The 18,802-nt window shown below is 34.0% G+C and overlaps 1 protein-coding gene across 1 annotated transcript; it reads right to left on the bottom strand.

The window, feature by feature from the left end:
• Window positions 1-15,920: 15,920 nt before the first annotated feature.
• LOC104235372 (probable aquaporin NIP7-1) lies at window positions 15,921-18,427 on the bottom strand. Its single transcript, XM_009789111.2, has 5 exons — window positions 18,082-18,427; window positions 17,594-17,818; window positions 16,816-17,010; window positions 16,666-16,727; window positions 15,921-16,380 (listed from the first exon to the last, which is right to left on the bottom strand). The coding sequence occupies exons 1-5, from the start codon at window positions 18,271-18,273 to the stop codon at window positions 16,173-16,175; spliced, it is 882 nt and encodes a 293-aa protein (XP_009787413.1). The 5' UTR covers window positions 18,274-18,427; the 3' UTR covers window positions 15,921-16,172.
• Window positions 18,428-18,802: the final 375 nt, after the last annotated feature.

The raw sequence follows: 18,802 nt of genomic DNA, 5'->3' as shown, positions 1-18,802 counted from the left end.
GGAACGGGATTTAATTATTAATTATTCAGAGTCGCCACTTGAGAGATTAATGGTGTCCCAAGTCACCGGTTGAATCCCGAACCGAGGAAATTTATGACTCTATTAACAGTCCGCGTACCAGAAATCCGAGTAAGGAATTCTGTTAACCCGGGAGAAGGTGTTAGGCATTCCCGAGCTCCGTGGTTCTAGCACGGTCGCTTAACTGTTGTATTTGATTTTAATACATGCTAGCTTATGTGCCTTTTATTTGTAAACCGCTTTTTATCATTATTTATTTTAAAAGAATTGCAACGTCGTGAAAATGCGTTTCGAACCACGTCGCAATCAATGCACCCGTAGTTGTCAACACGTTTCGACTTCGCCGAGATTTGGATTTGGGTCGCATCAATGCGCACCCGAGTTTAAGAAGGTACTTAAATTAAAATCGCGCCTAAAGATTCTAACGTAATATCATTTTGGGGAAGTCCGTGGAGTTCGCTAAATGGCCATCCCAAATTCTAAACATTTTTAATAACCAATTATTGACAGCCCGTATACATAATTTTTGTTGGGCTAAGTTCATTTCTAACATTTAAAAAAACCCATTTGAGAATAACTACAATTTCTAACGATCAAATATCCCTAAAAGAAGAAAGGGAACTTAATTAGATGTAAACTAAATAAAATTTAGTAGTCCAACCTCCACAGCGGGCTGGACCACTGATGGGCCTCAGAAACGGCCCAAAATCTGGTCAGGCAAACGAAAGGGAAGCCCAGGCGACAAACCTCAGCACCTGGGATCGAATCCCTTAAGAAGCCAAAACTCATGAAGGCTGCTCACGTGACAGCCTGAGATGGCTCATCGTTGAGCCCAACGAGGCTTTGATTTGCTTACCCAGACAACCCTTTGAAATTATCTCTAAGCTATTGCAAGTATTCAATAATCAGCCAAGGGGAAATAATACACATCTACTTAACTTAGAAGGAAATTAATCAATTGAATTCCAACTTCATATACAGGCTAATTCATCTAATGACATTCTGGTGAGTTTCTTAGACATCATCAAGGTGAATACCAAGCTATAAACACAATCTCAATAACATAAAGCATGCGAGCTATTTCTGAATCAATTCATGCCAACATTACTATCAATCTATCATGCAATCAACTAACACTGATGTTCACTTCATAGTACTCACATGACTCTAAAATATAACAGTTCATATAGTCAATTTAGCACTAAAGCAAATAAAACTTTAAACAATATCCATGAATTTGAACACTGAATACGTAGATCTGGAAATTAGCTAAATCAGAACTCAATTTTGCATGTTTTCTTCACATAATACAGTTCTGCCTATCTGAGCTCACATTCATCAGGGGTACAATTGTGTACCTGGATAAAGAAAAATATGAGAAGGAAAGGAGTCAGCTACTTTGAACAGCAACAGCAACAAACTCAACAATATACACCACAAAACATGCCAGGAACTGCTTTTGAAAACCAGAAATGCAAGCAGACTCCACAGATCAATTCAACACACACTTCAAATGCACTCCTAGCCCTCACAACTGAACCTAAACACCTCTGCAATACTGCTAAACCCAAAACCCAACTGAAATCCAAAACTAATAATGAAACTGTAAGATTGTTTTTGATTTCTTCATTTTTGATGTTTTTATTTTTTGAATACTGGAATGGAAATACTAGCTGGAATTGAAAGCAGGGAGGAGAGCCTTTTGCGGGGATTTTCAAACTTAGAGCTGAAGGAAGAAGAAGAACCCCCTTTCCCAAGGCATTTCATGCCCTTATATAGGCAACAAGAGAGAATAGATCAGATTTTTGATTTTCTTTTTTAGTCCCTCCCTTATTTCAGTTTAGTCCCTCTATTCTTGACTTGCTAAACAAGTAAACACCCCTATTGTGCTGAAATGTGCACTAAAATCCTATTCTAGAAGGCCCTAGGGTATTCTTCTACCCATACAATACCTATACTGCCCTTTCATATGCTTTGAAATTACTATTCCTATCAGAACTACCCTTTTCCATACCCAAACTACCCTTGAAGGCTTCTCAAAGTTACTGATCCTACCCTCATCCTTAACAGCTATAACCAATCCCCTAAGTTAATCAAAAACTAACTGAAACTGATTAATTAGCACTCAGAGATCAACTAATAAAACTAACCAATCCAAATTGTTTAATTACACCAACTCAATCAAACTAAGAAAAACCAGAAACCAAGATTGATCAAAGCAGAACTTAAGCTACTGATCAATATTAAATGAAATTAAACTAATTCTTAACCAATAAACTCACAATCGACCAAACAAATATCAAACTCAGAACTAACAACAATTGATAGAATTATACTAATACACAAACTAAATCATAAATTTAACAGAACACTTAATGAAACCAAGACTGTAACTAAAACTTCAACCATGCGAGTAAAAAGAAACAGGAAAGACTCACAGAAGCACGAGGAACTCCGGCCAGTCACTGACGTCCGAATCCTTTCAGATTTTTGACGCGTAACATCCCTAACCATGTGTTCTTACAAGAGAACACATGGTTAAGGATACTACGGTTCGAAATCACAAAGATTTTGGTTTAGGGTTTTGGCCAGAAATTCTTAGATCTGAAATTCGAGCCGTTTCACAGAGATTTGAAGGAAGATAATCATGGATTAGTGTTGAGGGACGACCGAGGATTGTGTGGTGTGACTTTGGGCTGGTTTGGGTAAACCTGTGATCTGACCGGAAACTTCAGTCGAAGATTCGACGAGCTCCGGCCTTATTCGAGGGGAACCAGTGGGTGGAATGGAAAGAGGGGAGTGAGGAGGACGAGTGGAGTAGTTTTGGGCTTGAACGGTGCAGGTGACGTTCACCGCCGGCGAGGGATTTAGGGGCCGCGCGGATCAGGGTTTGAGAGGATAGGCGGGGTGAGGAAGACGAGACAAATGGGGTGGGGGGGGGAAGTTTCGGACATTTATATACCAAACATCCTAGTTAGATCCGGACCGTTGGATTGATGAGATCCAACGGTCGTGATTGGGGCTGGGGAAAACGACGCCGTTTCAACGCCTGGGAGAAGGACCGGGTAAGGATTGGGCCTGGTCCAGTTTGGAACGGGTTTAGGGCGTTTGGGCCTGAAAATTTCCAATAAATTGGCCCAAATTTTGGGTCTTTATTAAGACCAAATTTCTACTCTTATTTTCTTTTTATTTTCTTTTCTTACTTTTACAATTTTTATAATTTTTCCTAATTTTTATGGAGATGTAAAACTAACATGAAATCCTAGTTATTTCAAAACGAAGACTAATTAATTCTTAAAATTGTTTGAAAACTATTTCATGATGAATTCCCAATAGAAATCATTAAAATGCAAAAATGAACTAATTTTGTGATTTTCATGTTTTGTTCTAAACAAATTAAACTTTAGTTGATACTAAAAAACATAAAACTAAAATCTAAATGCAAAAATGCATATTTTTGTATTTTATAAAAATTAACATGCACAAATAGAATGCAACAATTATCAGAAAATGATACCGAAATGCACAAAAACTGTAAAAATAAAGAAAAATTATTTTCTTTGGGATTTTGGGAATAATCATATTTAGGGCAAAAATCACGTGCTCACAATGTTTTCTGCGTCGACATAAATCTTAATTTTCAAACATCTCTTTAAACCTAAATAACAAAAAGAACTTATAGGTATGCAATGGTATCAAACATGTTCAAGCGCTTCAGCTTTTATTAAAGATAATAAAAGAAATTTCAAGTTCCTTTCTATATTTCCAAATTTTTAGTTTGTAAAGGTTTTGACAAGAAAATTTTCATTTAAAGTAAACAAAAATTAAGAGAAGAGTAAAAAGTAATCGATTACCCAAACCGTCAAGTGAAATAAGGAAAGAGGAGGAGATAAGTAATTACTTCTATTTAAGTGAGTCAATTTTTTCATTAATAATTTCGTACAATTATAATTTTCTTGACTTCATTCAATTTTTATATTTTTTTTTAAACTTGACAACTATATATATTGGTAAGAGAGTAATTGGAGAACAATACTTCTTTCGTCTTTGCAGAAACAAAGAGTAATTATGGATTTGATTTTAACTTTTTTGTTTTGGTAACAGACTTTAACCTTTCTCAAAACTGTCAGAATATCTTGATAATCAATTTTTGTTTTAATGAAATTAGTTCGTTTTTTACTTAAAGTTTATTTTGTTATATGATAATCTCAAAATTTTACGATTTTGTTTTGGTAATTAGTGAAGTATGTGACCAAATATCTAGAAAATGTTGATCTTTTTATGACAATTATTTACGATTTTCTTCATTGCCGCGCGAGCGCAAATAAATTAACTAGTTTAATATATAGAGAGACCGGTTACTAGATTGTTTCTATATGACTGTTTCAGAAGTTGATTCAGAACACAATTTAACATTATTTATATCAGCTTCATCGGACTATCTATAGAAGGAGTATTGCATCCAGAAATGATGGCTAAAGATTGTTTCTTTAACTACAATCAAACATTTTTAAAAATATTTTTAATGATAAACATTGATTTTATATGTAACTAGTATTAGTACCCGTGCGATGCATGGACACAGTCCATGTCGGATTGTGATTAAAGTATAAACCTTCCAGATAAAATTTATAGATAATCATTAGATATTAATTAAGAAGTAAGACATGAAACCATTTTGCAAATCTCTTAGTTGATAACTTATTTTCTTTTTTTATATTTATATAATCCAATCGGTTAATTTTAGTACTTGAATTTCGTTTCGTTATCAATATTTTAAAAAAAAAAAATCCTAAATATGTCATGTGGTGATTTGCCTCGTTTGAACATATTAGATCATATTATTTTAATAAAATTCTTAGTATCATTTTTTTTATCTCAAGCTCCAATAAGTCTTATTCTTTTAAAATTTACATATTTTTTTGTTCTTTGCTTATAATTATTATATTATTTATTATTTAATATTATTATACTTTCATATGCCTTTTTTCGGGTTACTAATTGACTTACTATCTTACTTTTTATCCTTTTAATAATTATAGATAAATATTATTTTTTTATTCTTGAAATTTAATATATTTTACGCTTTTATCCCCTTATTCAAAAATATTTTACTATTTAAATTTATCAGTATTAATTTTGAATATTATTAAATTATTTACTTTATTTTATTTTAAAATAATTTAAAGTATAAATATCCTCATATTATCTCTATTTTTTTCTTTATACAGTCTATTCCCTACTAAGAATTTTTTAGTTAATTTTTATATTAATATTTCACCTGTAATCAAAATAATATCATATTTTACTTTAATTTATAACTTTGATTAATCTAAAATAATAATATACAAGTTCTTTGATTATTATATTCCAAATCTATTGAGTATTTCTTATATTTATTTTTTGTATTACATGCAATAAATTTTCTTTCCTTTTAGTTTCAAGATACAAAATTTGATTTTTTTGTTTTCGTTAAAAAATTACTTATATTAGATTTATTTTATAATTTTTAAAATTTGATTCTATATCTAGCAAGACTATAATTTTTGGTGGTCCTATACATAGTTTGAGCATTCTCATCATAATGTTAAGAACTTTCTAACATTAAGTGAAATAGTCTTTTCCTTTCATTTCTAATATTAAATTTTTAATTATTTTTTTACTTTTGCTATTATGTTATCAGATATATGGTATTATTACAGTTTCATATGGCTTTTAATTAAGTTGCCACTTTATTTAATATAATTATCCATTACTATCCTTTAATATAATATAGATAAATCTAGAATTTTTTTAATATTAAAATAAGTATCTATTTTATTTTAAAAACATTGCTTGAATTCTTGAGTTATTTAAATTTATCAATAGTATTTTTAAGTATTTTATTTCACTTTATTTTATTTTATAAACTAATTCTTAGCATAAATATTCTCACACTATTTCTAATTTATTCTTAATATTTTCTTTATATATTTTAAGAAGAATTGTTTTATCTTCTAAAAAGTTATATCCTTCTAATTTTTAATTGGACTGCATTTTTAAAAATTATCTTATGCATTCAATAATTGCACTCAATTTATATATTAATCTAAAAATTAATTTCTTATTTGTTGGAACACATTATATTTAATGATAATATTTCACTATTATTTTATTTCTTTATGTACTATTTTTAAAAATAATAAAATTATGAAATGAAAGAAAACAGATCAAGTGGTTAGTGAATAATTATATTTGGAAAGCTATAAAAATTTATTTACTATAAGAATATGTGTCAATTTTAATTGATTTCTTCATAAATTAAATTTGAGCAAATCTAAGTTGTTTTAATACTTATTAAATTAAAAAATCTATTTAGATTATGTCTTAAAAATGCTAAGTGATATTTTCTCAATACGCCACTTGGCTTAATATCATGCATCACTACTCTCCTTTTCATATAATATAATATAGATAGAAGATATAGATATTTAATTTTTTTCTTATCTTATAAGTAATTGTATACTTTATGTAAGATCTTATTTTACCGCCTGAATTTTTTTTTTAATTTTTGAAGTCAAGAAATATTTAATATCTTAAGTAAATTTTAATTTTATTTCATATTTTAACTTACTCCAAAATATAAATAGTCATAGGTTATCTCAATTTATGTCTTTCTATATTTTTTATTTTTTCTATTATAGTTTTTAAATAATTTTTTACCTCCATATTTCTAACTGATTTAGAAGAAAATCTATGAGTGGATCAATATACACACACACACACACACTCCAAAGTATAAATAGTCATAGGTTATCTCAATTTACGTCTTTCTATATTTTTTATTTTTTTCTATTATAGTTTTTTAATTAATTTTTTACCTCCACATTTCTAACTAATTTAGAAGAAAATCTATGAGTGGATCAATATATAGATATAATTACAGATATAGATATAGATATAGATATAAATGCAGATACAGATATAGATACAAATATAGATATAAATACAAATATAGATATAGATATAGACACACACACACACACACACACACACACATATATATATATATATATATATATATATATATATATATATATATATGTATATAATATATTATAGTATAATAATATATATTGAGAGTGAGAGAGAGATTAGATTTGTCTAAGATATATTTAGATTATGTATAAGATTTATTAAACTACTTTCCTTAACTATGTTTCCATTTATAATTTCTAATAATTAATGTTGTCCTAAAATTGCCTAGTGACTTTATTTTAGCTTGCCACATAGCTTAACTACAATGCATACTACTCTCCTTTTAATATAATATAAATTTTTAATATTTAAATTCTTTAAACTAATTAAGTCAGTGGTATACCAGCAGTGTACTCGCTAATCTTTTGTGCTATTTTCACGGAAACCATATTGAGAGTGACGATTTTTTGTCTTTAGTTTTTGGAGTTCTTATTTGCATTAGTTTTCCTTCATCCTAACGTCAGCCACTTTGTTTAGTAAACAACCTGTTTATGTCGTCATCATATCATGCTTTTGATGATTAGTTCGTAAGAATTAGGTATACAAATGGCATGGAAGATAAGGTCTCCTTTACCTATTTGTCTCCCATTTATTATATGAATATGATGATGAAGTGTGGTTCATCCTTTTAAGTTGTAGGTTATTTTCCAAAATAAAAAAGAATTAAACAAAAAGAGTCATTAATTCCATATAGGTTACGATGTTGTCATTTGATTATTGTTTAAGATGTTAATTTATATTATATTATATTATTTGATTACAAGTTAGCATGACTATTGGCAGAGTATAAGTAGGACTACTTTAATTTGAGGCTTGAACCTTTACATTTATGAGTTACTACTAAAAATTAATCGAAAGAAACAGAAGTGTAGTTCAAATATAGGTAGGAAGCAGCTTGTTTCTTGATGATTGCTGGAGTAATATATTGATTGGGACAAACTAGCATGACTACTTGTACTTTTCAAGTTATAGCCATTTTGAACTATCATATTTTCTAGTTGCGAGTATTTACCAAAATGAACAAAAACAAAGGGAATACAAATAAAAAGGGGGCTGTAATCTTCTTTGTGTTTTGATAAGATTTTCATTAAGAGAAATTAATAAGATTTTTATTACTAATACATGTTAGGTTAGTTCAGAAAACGTATATGGTTAGAAAAGATGATTGCGTGTGTGCAGATGCAGATTTAGAATAAGTTCAACTGGAAAAAACTAAAATACGTATATATAGACTATAGTGACAAAACTAAGAATTTCGCTAATTGTGTTCAAAGTTTAACACACACTGTATAACTTTCTATATATTCAACATAATTTTTTGATAGAAAAATGTTCAAGTGAACACCGTTCACTCTATTTGGCTACGCCACTCAGTTGGTTCCCAACCAGGGGCGAAGCCACACTTAAGTTAGGGTGGTCAACTGACCACCCTTTGTCGGAAAAATATTACATATATAAGTAAAATATTAGGTTTTAGAGGTACATAACATACATTGAACATCCTTTTATCGGAATCTTTTTGTTTTACTTATTTCAAGTTTGAACACCCTTCAAAAAAATAGCTTCGCCACTATTTTGAACCCGCTAACGATATGTTGTATGTATGTGATAGGACCAAACCTATTGTTGTATGTGAAAGTAGACAAAACAAAAGAAAGAAAAATCAAAAAGAGATGAAAATATGATGTAAGCGCTTACATCGACATTCTTGTGATGTAAGCGCTTACCTCAGCATTCTTATGATGTAAGCGTTTACATCGGCAATCTTATGATGTAAGCGCTTACCTCGGCAGGGCATTCAAATGCCCATAAATAGGGGTCTACATTTTCATTTGTAGATCATCCCAAAACTTATTCTTTCTCTCTTCAATTAATAAAGAGCTATTCTTTGTGTGGCCGTGGAGTAGGCAAAAATTGCCGAACCACGTAAATCTTGTCTTGTCTTGTCTTGTGCAATTTATTGCTTTTCTCTCTTAAATATTCTTTTCTTTCTATTAGCTTGATACGCTTCCCAACAACTGGTATCAGAGCACAGACAGTGTAATTCTGGTAGAAAAGTACAATATTGGTGCAGGTACTATTCACAAAAATAGTGTAACACTGTTGATCATGGTCGTGATACAACATTGTGGCACCGGAGGCTCGGGCATATGAGTGAGAAGGGAATGAAGCTTTTGGCATCCAAAGAAAAATTGCCAAACCTAAAACATGTTGAATTAGGTTTGTGCGAAGATTGCATTTACGGGAAACAAAAGAGAGTTAGTTTCTTAAAGGTGGGAAGAACGCCAAAGAAAGAGAAGCTGGAACTAGTGCATACAGATGTGTGGGGACCGGCTCCTGTAACTTCTTTAGGAGGCTCACGCTATTATGTCACCTTCATTGATGACTCCATAAGAAAGGTATGAGTTTATTTTCTGAAAAATAAATCTGATGTGTTTGTTACCTTTAAAAGATGGAAAGCTGAAGCTGAAAATCAGACAAGTCTAAAGTTAAAATGTCTGAAGTCTGACAATGGAGGAGAGTATGATAGCCAAGAGTTCAAAGCATTTTGCTTGGAGAATGGGATCAGAATGATCAAGACAGTTCCTGGAACACCGGAACAAAATGGTGTTGCTGAGAGGATGAACAGAACCCTGAATGAACGAGCCAGAAGTATGGGAATACAATCTGGATTGCCGAAGTACTTTTGGGCTGAGGCTGTTAACACGGCAACTTACCTCATAAATAGTGGACCCTCTGTACCACTGAATTTTGAAATTCCTGAGGAGGTATGGACAGGAAAGAAGGTAACTCTCTCACATCTGAATTTTTTTGGTTGTGCTGCTTATGTGCATGTAAACTCTAATGATAGAGATAAGCTTGATCCTAAAGCCAAAAAATGTTTCTTTATTGGCTATGGTGATGATAATTTTGGTTATCGGTTTTGGGATGATCAGAATAGAAAGATCCTAAGACACAAGAATGTCACGTTTAATGAAAATGTGATATACAAGGACAAGCTTGAAGTAGAACCAACCAACACCAGCAAACAGACAATGTCTGAAACAGTTGAGTTAGAAGAAATCTCAGAAAATGAAGTGGCTTGAGGGATTACAACTGATTCTGAAATTGAAGATGAAGAACCAGAAGCCGAATTTGAAGAAGAACTAGAAACCGAACCTGGATCAGAACCAGAACCGGAACCAGAGATAGAATCAAATGCAGAACCAAATCTGGAATCAGGACCTGAATCAAATTTGGATTCTGTTACTCATGAACCTACATTGAGGAGATCTAAAAGAGTTACGAATGCTCCAGATAGGTTAACTCTCTCTCTTCACTATTTACTTCTTACTGATGCTGGAGAACCAGAGCATTTTGTTGAAGCAATGTAGGTGATAGACTCTGATAAGTGGAAGCTAGCCATGAAAGAAGAGATGAATTCTCTTCAAAAGAATAAAACATGGATACTTACGGAGTTGCCAAAAGGAAAGAAGGCATTGCAAAACAAGTGGGTGTACAGAGTCAAGGAAGAGCATGATGGTAAGAAGAGATACAAAGCACGATTAGTAGTAAAAGGCTTTCAGCAGAAGGAAGGAATTGACTACACCGAGATCTTCTCTCCTGTAGTCAAATTAACTACTATCAAGTTGGTGCTAAGTATCGTAGCTGCAGAAAATTTGCATTTGGAGCAGCTAGATGTTAAAATTGCTTTCTTGCATGGTGACCTTGAAGAAGATATCTACATGAAGCAACCTGAAGGTTTTCAAGTTTCTGGTAAAGAAAACCTTGTGTGTAAGTTGAAGAAGAGTTTGTATGGTTTGAAACAAGCTCCCCGACAATGGTACAAGAAATTTGATGGATTCATGCATAAAAATGGTTTCACACGATGTAAGATGGACCATTGTTGTTATATCAAAAATCTTGATGAATCCTATATTATTTTACTGTTGTACGTTGATGATATGCTAATTTGAGGATCTAGCATAAATGAGATCAATTTGGTTAAACAACAACTGGCAGAGGAGTTTGAAATGAAAGACTTAGGACCAGCTAAGCAAATGCTTGGGATGAGGATTAGCAGAAACAGGTTAGAAGGAACCTTGAAATTGTCTCAAGAAAAGTACATACAGAAGGTACTAAGCAGGTTCAGTCTTCATGATGCAAAGACCAGAAGCACTCCACTCGGAAGACATCTAAATCTGTCAAAGGACCAATCACCTAAGACAGACGAAGAAAGGAAGTACATGTCCAAAGTTCCGTATGCTTCAGCAGTAGGAAGTTTGATGTATGCTATGGTTTGCACTAGACCTGACATAGCCCATGCTGTTGGAGTTGTCAGTAGATACATGTCAGATCCAGGAAAGGAGCATTGGGAAGGTGTAAAATAGATATTGCGATATCTCAAAGGCACCTCAAGTATGACACTTTGTTTTAAAAAGAGCAATATTATCTTACAAGGTTTTGCTAATGCAAATTTAGGCGGCGATCAGGATAGTCGAAAAAGTACCACGAGCTACGTGTTCACCTTGGGTGGTACTGCTGTTAGTTGGATGTCCAAACTTCAGAAAAGTGTTGCTCTATCTATCACTGAAGAAGAGTACATGGCAATCTCAGAAGCTGGAAAAGAGATGATTTTGCTCAAGAATTTTCTTAAAGAGCTAGGTAAAGAGCAGGACAATTGTGAGCTTTTCAGCGATAGCCAGAGTGCAATTCATCTTGCCAAGAATCCAGTGTTTCATGCAAGATCGAAGCATATCCAGTTGAGGTATCATCATATCCGAGAGTTGATAAATGAAGGAACTCTTTCCCTACAGAAGATATCAGGATCAAAGAACCCGTCAGACATGTTGACCAAAGTTGTCGGTATTGACAAACTGAGGCTGTGCACTGCCTCAGTTAGCCTTCAAGACTGATAGTGCGAAGGCGCCACCAGAGAATAGCAAATCTTTTTTTATTTTCTTTTTAGATGTAACATACGTTTGAGGGGGAGATTGATAGGACCAAACCTATTGTTGTATGTGAAAGTAGACAAAACAAAAGAAAGAAAAATCAAAAAGAGATGAAAATATGATATAAGCGCTTACATCGATATTCTTGTGAAGTAAGAGCTTACCTCAGCATTCTTATGATGTAAGCGCTTACATCGGCATTCTTATGATGTAAGCGCTTACCTCGACAGGACATTCAAATGCCTATAAATAGGGGTCTACATTTTCATTTGTAGATCATCCCAAAACTTCTTCTTTCTCTCTTCAATTAATAAAGAGCTATTCTTTGTGTGGCCGTGGAGTAGGCAAAAATTGCCGAACCACGTAAATCTTGTCTTGTCTTGTGCAATTTATTGCTTTTCTCTCTTAAATATTCTTTTCTTTCTATTAGCTTGATACGCTTCCCAACAACTGGTATCAGAGCACAGACAGTGTAATTCTGGTAGAAAAGTACAGTATTGGTGCATGTACTATTCACAAAAATAGTACGACACTGTTGATCATGGTCGTGATACAACATTGTGGCACCGGAGGCTCGGGCATATGAGTGAGAATGGAATGAAGCTTTTGGCATCCAAAGAAAAATTGCCAAACCTAAAACATGTTGAATTAGGTTTGTGCGAAGATTGTATTTACGGGAAACAAAAAAGAGTTAGTTTCTCAAAGGTGGGAAGAACGCCAAAGAAAGAGAAGCTGGAACTAGTGCATACAAATGTGTGGGGACCAGCTCCTGTAACTTCTTTAGGAGGCTCACGCTATTATGTCACCTTCATTGATGACTCCATAAGAAAGGTATGAGTTTATTTTCTGAAAAATAGATCTGATGTGTTTGTTACCTTTAAAAGATGGAAAGCTGAAGCTAAAATCAGACAAGTCTAAAGTTAAAATGTCTGAAGTCTGACAATGGAGGAGAGTATGATAGCCAAGAGTTCAAAGCATTTTGCTTGGACAATGGGATCAGAATGATCAAGACAGTTCCTGGAACACCAGAACAAAATGGTGTTGCTGAGAGGATGAACAGAACCTTGAATGAACGAGCCAGAAGTATGAGAATACATTCTGGATTGCCGAAGTATTTTTGGGCTGAGGCTGTTAACACGACAACTTACCTCATAAATAGGGGACCCTCTATACCACTGAATTTTGAAATTCCCGAGGAGGTATGGATAGGAAAGAAGGTAACTCTCTCACATCTGAAAATTTTTGGTTGTGCTGCTTATGTGCATGTAAACTCTAATGATATAGATAAGCTTGATCCTAAAGCCAAAAAATGTTTCTTTATTGGCTATGGTGATGATAATTTTGGTTATCGGTTTTGGGATGATCAGAATAGAAAGATCCTAAGACACAAGAATTTCATGTTTAATAAAAATGTGATGTACAAGGACAAGCTTGAAGTAGAACCAACCAACACTAGCAAACAGACAATGTCTGAAACAGTTGAGTTAGAAGAAATCTCAGAAAATGAAGTGGCTATAGGGATTACAACTGATTCTGAAATTGAAGATGAAGAACCAGAAGCCGAATTTGAAGAAGAACTAGAAACCGAACCTGGATCAGATCCAGAACCGGAACCAGAGATAGAATCAAATGCAGAACCAAATCTGGAATCAGGACCTAAATCAAATTTGGATTCTGTTACTCATGAACCTACATTGAGGAGATCTAAAAGAGTCACGAATGCTCCAGATAGGTTAACTCTCTCTCTTCACTATTTACTTCTTACTGATGCTGGAGAACCAGAGCATTTTGTTGAAGCAATGCAGGTGATAGACTCTAATAAGTGGAAGCTAGCCATGAAAGAAGAGATGAATTCTCTTCAAAAGAATAAAACATGGATACTTACGGAGTTACCAAAAGGAAAGAAGGCATTGCAGAACAAGTAGGTGTACAGAGTCAAGGAAGAGCATGATGGTAAGAAGGGATACAAAACACGATTAGTAGTAAAAGGCTTTTAGCAGAAGGAAGGAATTGACTACACCGAGATCTTCTCTCCTGTAGTCAAATTAACTACTATCAAGTTGGTGCTAAGTATCGTAGCTGCAGAAAATTTGCATTTGGAGCAGCTAGATGTTAAAACTGCTTTCTTGCATGGTGACCTTGAAGAAGACATCTACACGAAGCAATCTGAAGGTTTTCAAGTTTCTGGTAAAGAAAACCTTGTGTGTAAGTTGAAGAAGAGTTTGTATGGTTTGAAACAAGCTCCCCGACAATGGTACAAGAAGTTTGATGGATTCATGCATAAAAATGGTTTCACACGATGTGAGATGGACCATTGCTGTTATATCAAAAATCTTGATGAATCCTATATTATTTTACTGTTGTACGTTGATGATATGCTAATTGTAGGATCTAGCATAAATGAGATCAATTTGGTTAAGCAACAACTGGCAGAGGAGTTTGAAATGAAAGATTTAGGACCAGCTAAGCAAATGCTTGGGATGAGGATTAGCAGAAACAGGTCGGAAGGAACCTTGAAATTGTCTCAAGAAAAGTACATACAGAAGGTACTAAGCAGGTTCAGTCTTCATGATGCAAAGACCAGAAGCACTCCACTCGGAAGACATCTAAATCTGTCAAAGGACCAATCACCTAAGACAGAAGAAGAAAGGAAGTACATGTCCAAAGTTCCGTATGCTTCAGCAGTAGGAAGTTTGATGTATGTTATGGTTTGCACTAGACCTGACATAGCCCATGCTGTTGGAGTTGTCAGTAGATACATGTCAGATCCAGGAAAGAAGCATTGGGAAGGTGTAAAATGGATATTGCGATATCTCAAAGGCACCTCAGGTATGACACTTTGTTTTAAAAAGAGCAATATTATCTTACAAGGTTTTGCTGATGCAAATTTAGGCGGCGATCTGGATAGTCGAAAAAGTACCATGGGCTACGTGTTCACCTTGCGTGGTACTGCTGTTAGTTGGATGTCTCAACTTCAGAAAAGTGTTGCTCTATCTACCATGAAGCAGAGTACATGGCAATCTCAGAAGCTGGAAAAGAGATGATTTGGATCAAGAATTTTCTTAAAGAGTTAGGTAAAGAGCAAGACAATTGTGAGCTTTTCAGCGATAGCCAGAGTGCAATTCATCTTGCCAAGAATCCAGTGTTTCATGCAAGATCGAAGCATATCCAGTTGAGGTATCATCATATCCGAGAGTTGATAAATGAAGGAACTCTTTCCCTACAGAAGATACCAGGATCAAAGAACCCGTCAGACATGTTGACCAAAGTTGTCCGTGTTGACAAACTGAGGTTGTGCATTGCCTCAGTTAGCCTTCAAGACTGATAGCGTGAAGGCGCCACCAGAGAATAGCAAATCTTTTTTTATTTTCTTTTTTGATGTAACATATGTTTGAGGGGGAGATTGATAGGACCAAACCTATTGTAGTATGTGAAAGTAGACAAAACAAAAGAAAGAAAAATAAAAAAGAGATGAAAATATGATGTAAGCGCTTACATCGACATTCTTGTGATGTAAGCGCTTATCTCGGCAGTCTTATGATGTAAGCGCTTACATCGGCATTCTTATGATGTAAGCGCTTACCTCGGCAGGGTATTCAAATGCCTATAAATAGGGGTCTACATTTTCATTTGTAGATCATTCCAAAACTTCTTCTTTCTCTCTTCAATTAATAAAGAGCTATTCTTTTTGTGGCCGTTGAGTAGGCAAAAATTGCCGAACCATGTAAATCTTGTCTTGTCTTGTGCAATTTATTGCTTTTCTCTCTTAAATATTCTTTTCTTTCTATTAGCTGGATACGCTTCCCAACGGTATGTACAGAGGACATGGAAGAACCAATCTTCCCTAACCTCCTCTGCATTCATTCATTGTTATGTACGGGGACGTGTTGGCAATACATTTTACTTTGAGTTGTCCCGAAGAATGGCAAAAAGAACGACAAAATTACACAAACATTATCCAATAGGGCACTCAAGCTGTGCTTCCTTTTCCATTAGTGGCAACTTTCTTGAGGTCACCAACGTACAATTATGTTATTATTCAAGAACACAGCTTGTCAGAAACCACGTCGTTTTGAGTGTTTTGATTAGGGTATGTATACAAAAATTTTAATAACTTGACTTAAAGAGGAAGAGAACCCTGAGAATCAAACCTATATGTTTTGTGTATAAAATTTCCACCAATATTACTAAGCTAAAAATTACTAGTTAAAGGGGATTATGTTGATGAGTTGTTGTCGGAGTGGAATTAGGTTTGCAAGACCAGCCTTGAAGGCGTAAAAGTCGATACAAGACAACTCCTGCAACAGCTCCAAGTATTGGGGCTACAACATATATCCACAATCCACCAAACTTCCATGATACAATTGCTGGTCCTAAAGATCTGGCTGGGTTCATTGATCCTCCTGAAATAGGCCTGCAATCACACAAAAAATGAAAAAAAGATGAGATATTTTTTCCGATTAAGTAATTAAAATCATCATATATGTATAAGTTTCAGGTATAGTGTATGTTACAATTTCATTTTACATCACTTTAGTGCAGAAGTTTCAATTTTGATTTCATTTTACGTACTTGTACAAAAATATATATCTTATAAATTTTCTATAGTATATAAAGTTTGAATCAAAGCAGTGAATGCGATTGCACCCCGTTGCACGATATGTAGATCAACTCATGCTTAAATTGCAACGAAAATTACCCAGAAATTAGTACAGCCAGTCCAATGGCCACTCCAACAACAAATCCGGACAATGGCCCTGTCTACAAAAAATACAATATTTGATTAATAGGGATAAGTTACAAACAATACCCAATAATATTAGAGGGAATTTTTGCTATTAGATCTTACTGATTGAGGATCATTTGTCAATGATGCAGTTAGGAAGAGCACAATGAAGGTAGCCAAAAGCTCCACAAAAAATGCTGAAGTGCTACCATGGAGAGGTCTTGTTATCACAAATTCTGCTTTTAATCCATACACCAATTTCCCTGTATATGTAGCCAATATAGAACCCCCCACTTGTGCCACTACATAAAATGGAACCTTAACAAAACAGTTTTCATGATTTTAGAAAATAAGAACCTAAAAAGTCAAATTCAAATCAAAATTAACATACCATGTTTGGAAATTAAGGAAGAGAATGGAAAAGAAAAATTAGATAACTTTACTCTCCATTATTCACTTTTTTTTTTAATTCTTTAATTTTTTTTCCAAACTAGATCACTCATGAAGGGTTGGAGTCTTGACGCAACGATAAAAGTTGCCTCTATATGACCAAATGACCACACGTTTAAGCAGCGGAAACATGCTCTTGCAAAAATACAAGGCAAAGTTCCCTACATAAAACCAATATGGTTCAATCCCTCCCCACATCTCGCGCATAACGAAAGCTTAATCCACCGGCGAAAAATTTTATTTTGTGCCTCACACAACTGACAATAGTTGTGTGCCGTGGGGCCTCTTTTTTCTCTCACAACTGTGTGGTCCCAGAATTTTGTGAACCCAAATAAGTAAGATATGGATCTACAAATATGTGAGATAAAAAAAGGTTTCACACAACAAGTGTAAGTTATGTGAGACACGAAATAAAATCTAACGCATAAGAATAAAAGCTTGAGATACAAACCTTGGACCATGGGAAATGACCAACAGCTGCAAATGCTAATGTGACAGCAGGATTAATGTGAGCCCCAGAAATGGGGCCTATTGAGAAGACTACAACTACTACTGTTAGTGCTGCTGTGGCTGCATATTCCATAAGCCCCACCCTCACTCCCATTATTTCCATGCTTGCCATTATCCCACATATACAAAACATCAGCATAAAAGTCCCCAATGCTTCTGCCAAAACCTGCAACATTAAAAATATTCATGGAGTTTAATTTCCCTTTAGTTTCATCATGCTTGGGTTATTGAATGTAAAATTCGCGGATACGGATTCAGAATTTTAAAACAATGTGTGCACCTCTTACTAATATAAATACTATATATTTATAAAATTTGTGACTTTTTCTATCGCCAGATATGTAATACACATGCATCCACTGCTTATATGCTAGTTGCGCGTCTGAATACATCGTTATATAATGTGACAAGTAATTAATGATCGCTAACCATATGAAGGAGGGTTGGATTAATTAGTCCAAGTGGTGAGTTCCAAAAGTTTCTTTTCATCAGCATCTCTTCATTGCTTGATGTTGAATGTGATGTAGTCTCTTTATCATATGTAGATTGTTCGCTTGTTGATGCATCGGCTGGAAATTCAAGGGATAAACGATTTTCAGATGAAAGCAATTTCATGATCATCAAGTAATAATCTCTCTTCGTATATTGTGGAAAAGGAAGTTTAGTTCACATATTGCATGAATCGTTTTTAAAGATATCAAATGCACAAAACGAAGATAAAGATGATGCAAAAGAGAGACTTCTTTCGTTATTCGTATGTTATGTATTGAAGTTTCCTTTTAGGTTATTTTGTATAGTTTTATAATCCAAACATAAGAAGGTGGAAGTTCAACAGAAATCAACACACATTCCTTGTGCACTCCCAAAGTATGGAAAAGGTTGTTCATGCATTTTTTGCACGTCCATGATTTCATTTAAGTAATCCTTTGACTTGTTATGAGATTATATGCATGCTCAACCTCTTTACCTCTCAAGATTTCCCTACTAGATAATATATCAAAAGAAAACATTAATGTAAGAGATTTAATTAATTAGTATCATCAAGTCGGCCAAAATGAACAAATAATAGGTCAAGATAAATTATGTTGCTTGTCAGCAGTACTCTTAAGTCTTAATCCCTTCCCACTGCTCAAACCATTTGCCCAATACA

This window comes from Nicotiana sylvestris, chromosome 1, assembly GCF_000393655.2.
Source record: "Nicotiana sylvestris chromosome 1, ASM39365v2, whole genome shotgun sequence".
NCBI classification, from domain to species: domain Eukaryota; kingdom Viridiplantae; phylum Streptophyta; class Magnoliopsida; order Solanales; family Solanaceae; genus Nicotiana; species Nicotiana sylvestris.
Note: the sequence above shows the minus strand (reverse complement) of the source record. Positions and strands in the feature narration are given on the sequence as shown.

What these genes read in the sequence shown, in the direction of transcription:
- LOC104235372 (XM_009789111.2), bottom strand. Translation starts at nt 18,273, where the DNA reads ATGATCATGAAATTGCTTTCATCTGAAAATCGTTTATCCCTTGAATTT. An exon ending in GTCATTTCCCATGGTCCAAG is followed by an intron (nt 17,011 to 17,593) that starts GTTTGTATCTCA and finishes TGTTTTGTTAAG; the next exon opens with GTTCCATTTTATGTAGTGGC. An exon ending in TGACAAATGATCCTCAATCA is followed by an intron (nt 16,728 to 16,815) that starts GTAAGATCTAAT and finishes TATTTTTTGTAG; the next exon opens with ACAGGGCCATTGTCCGGATT.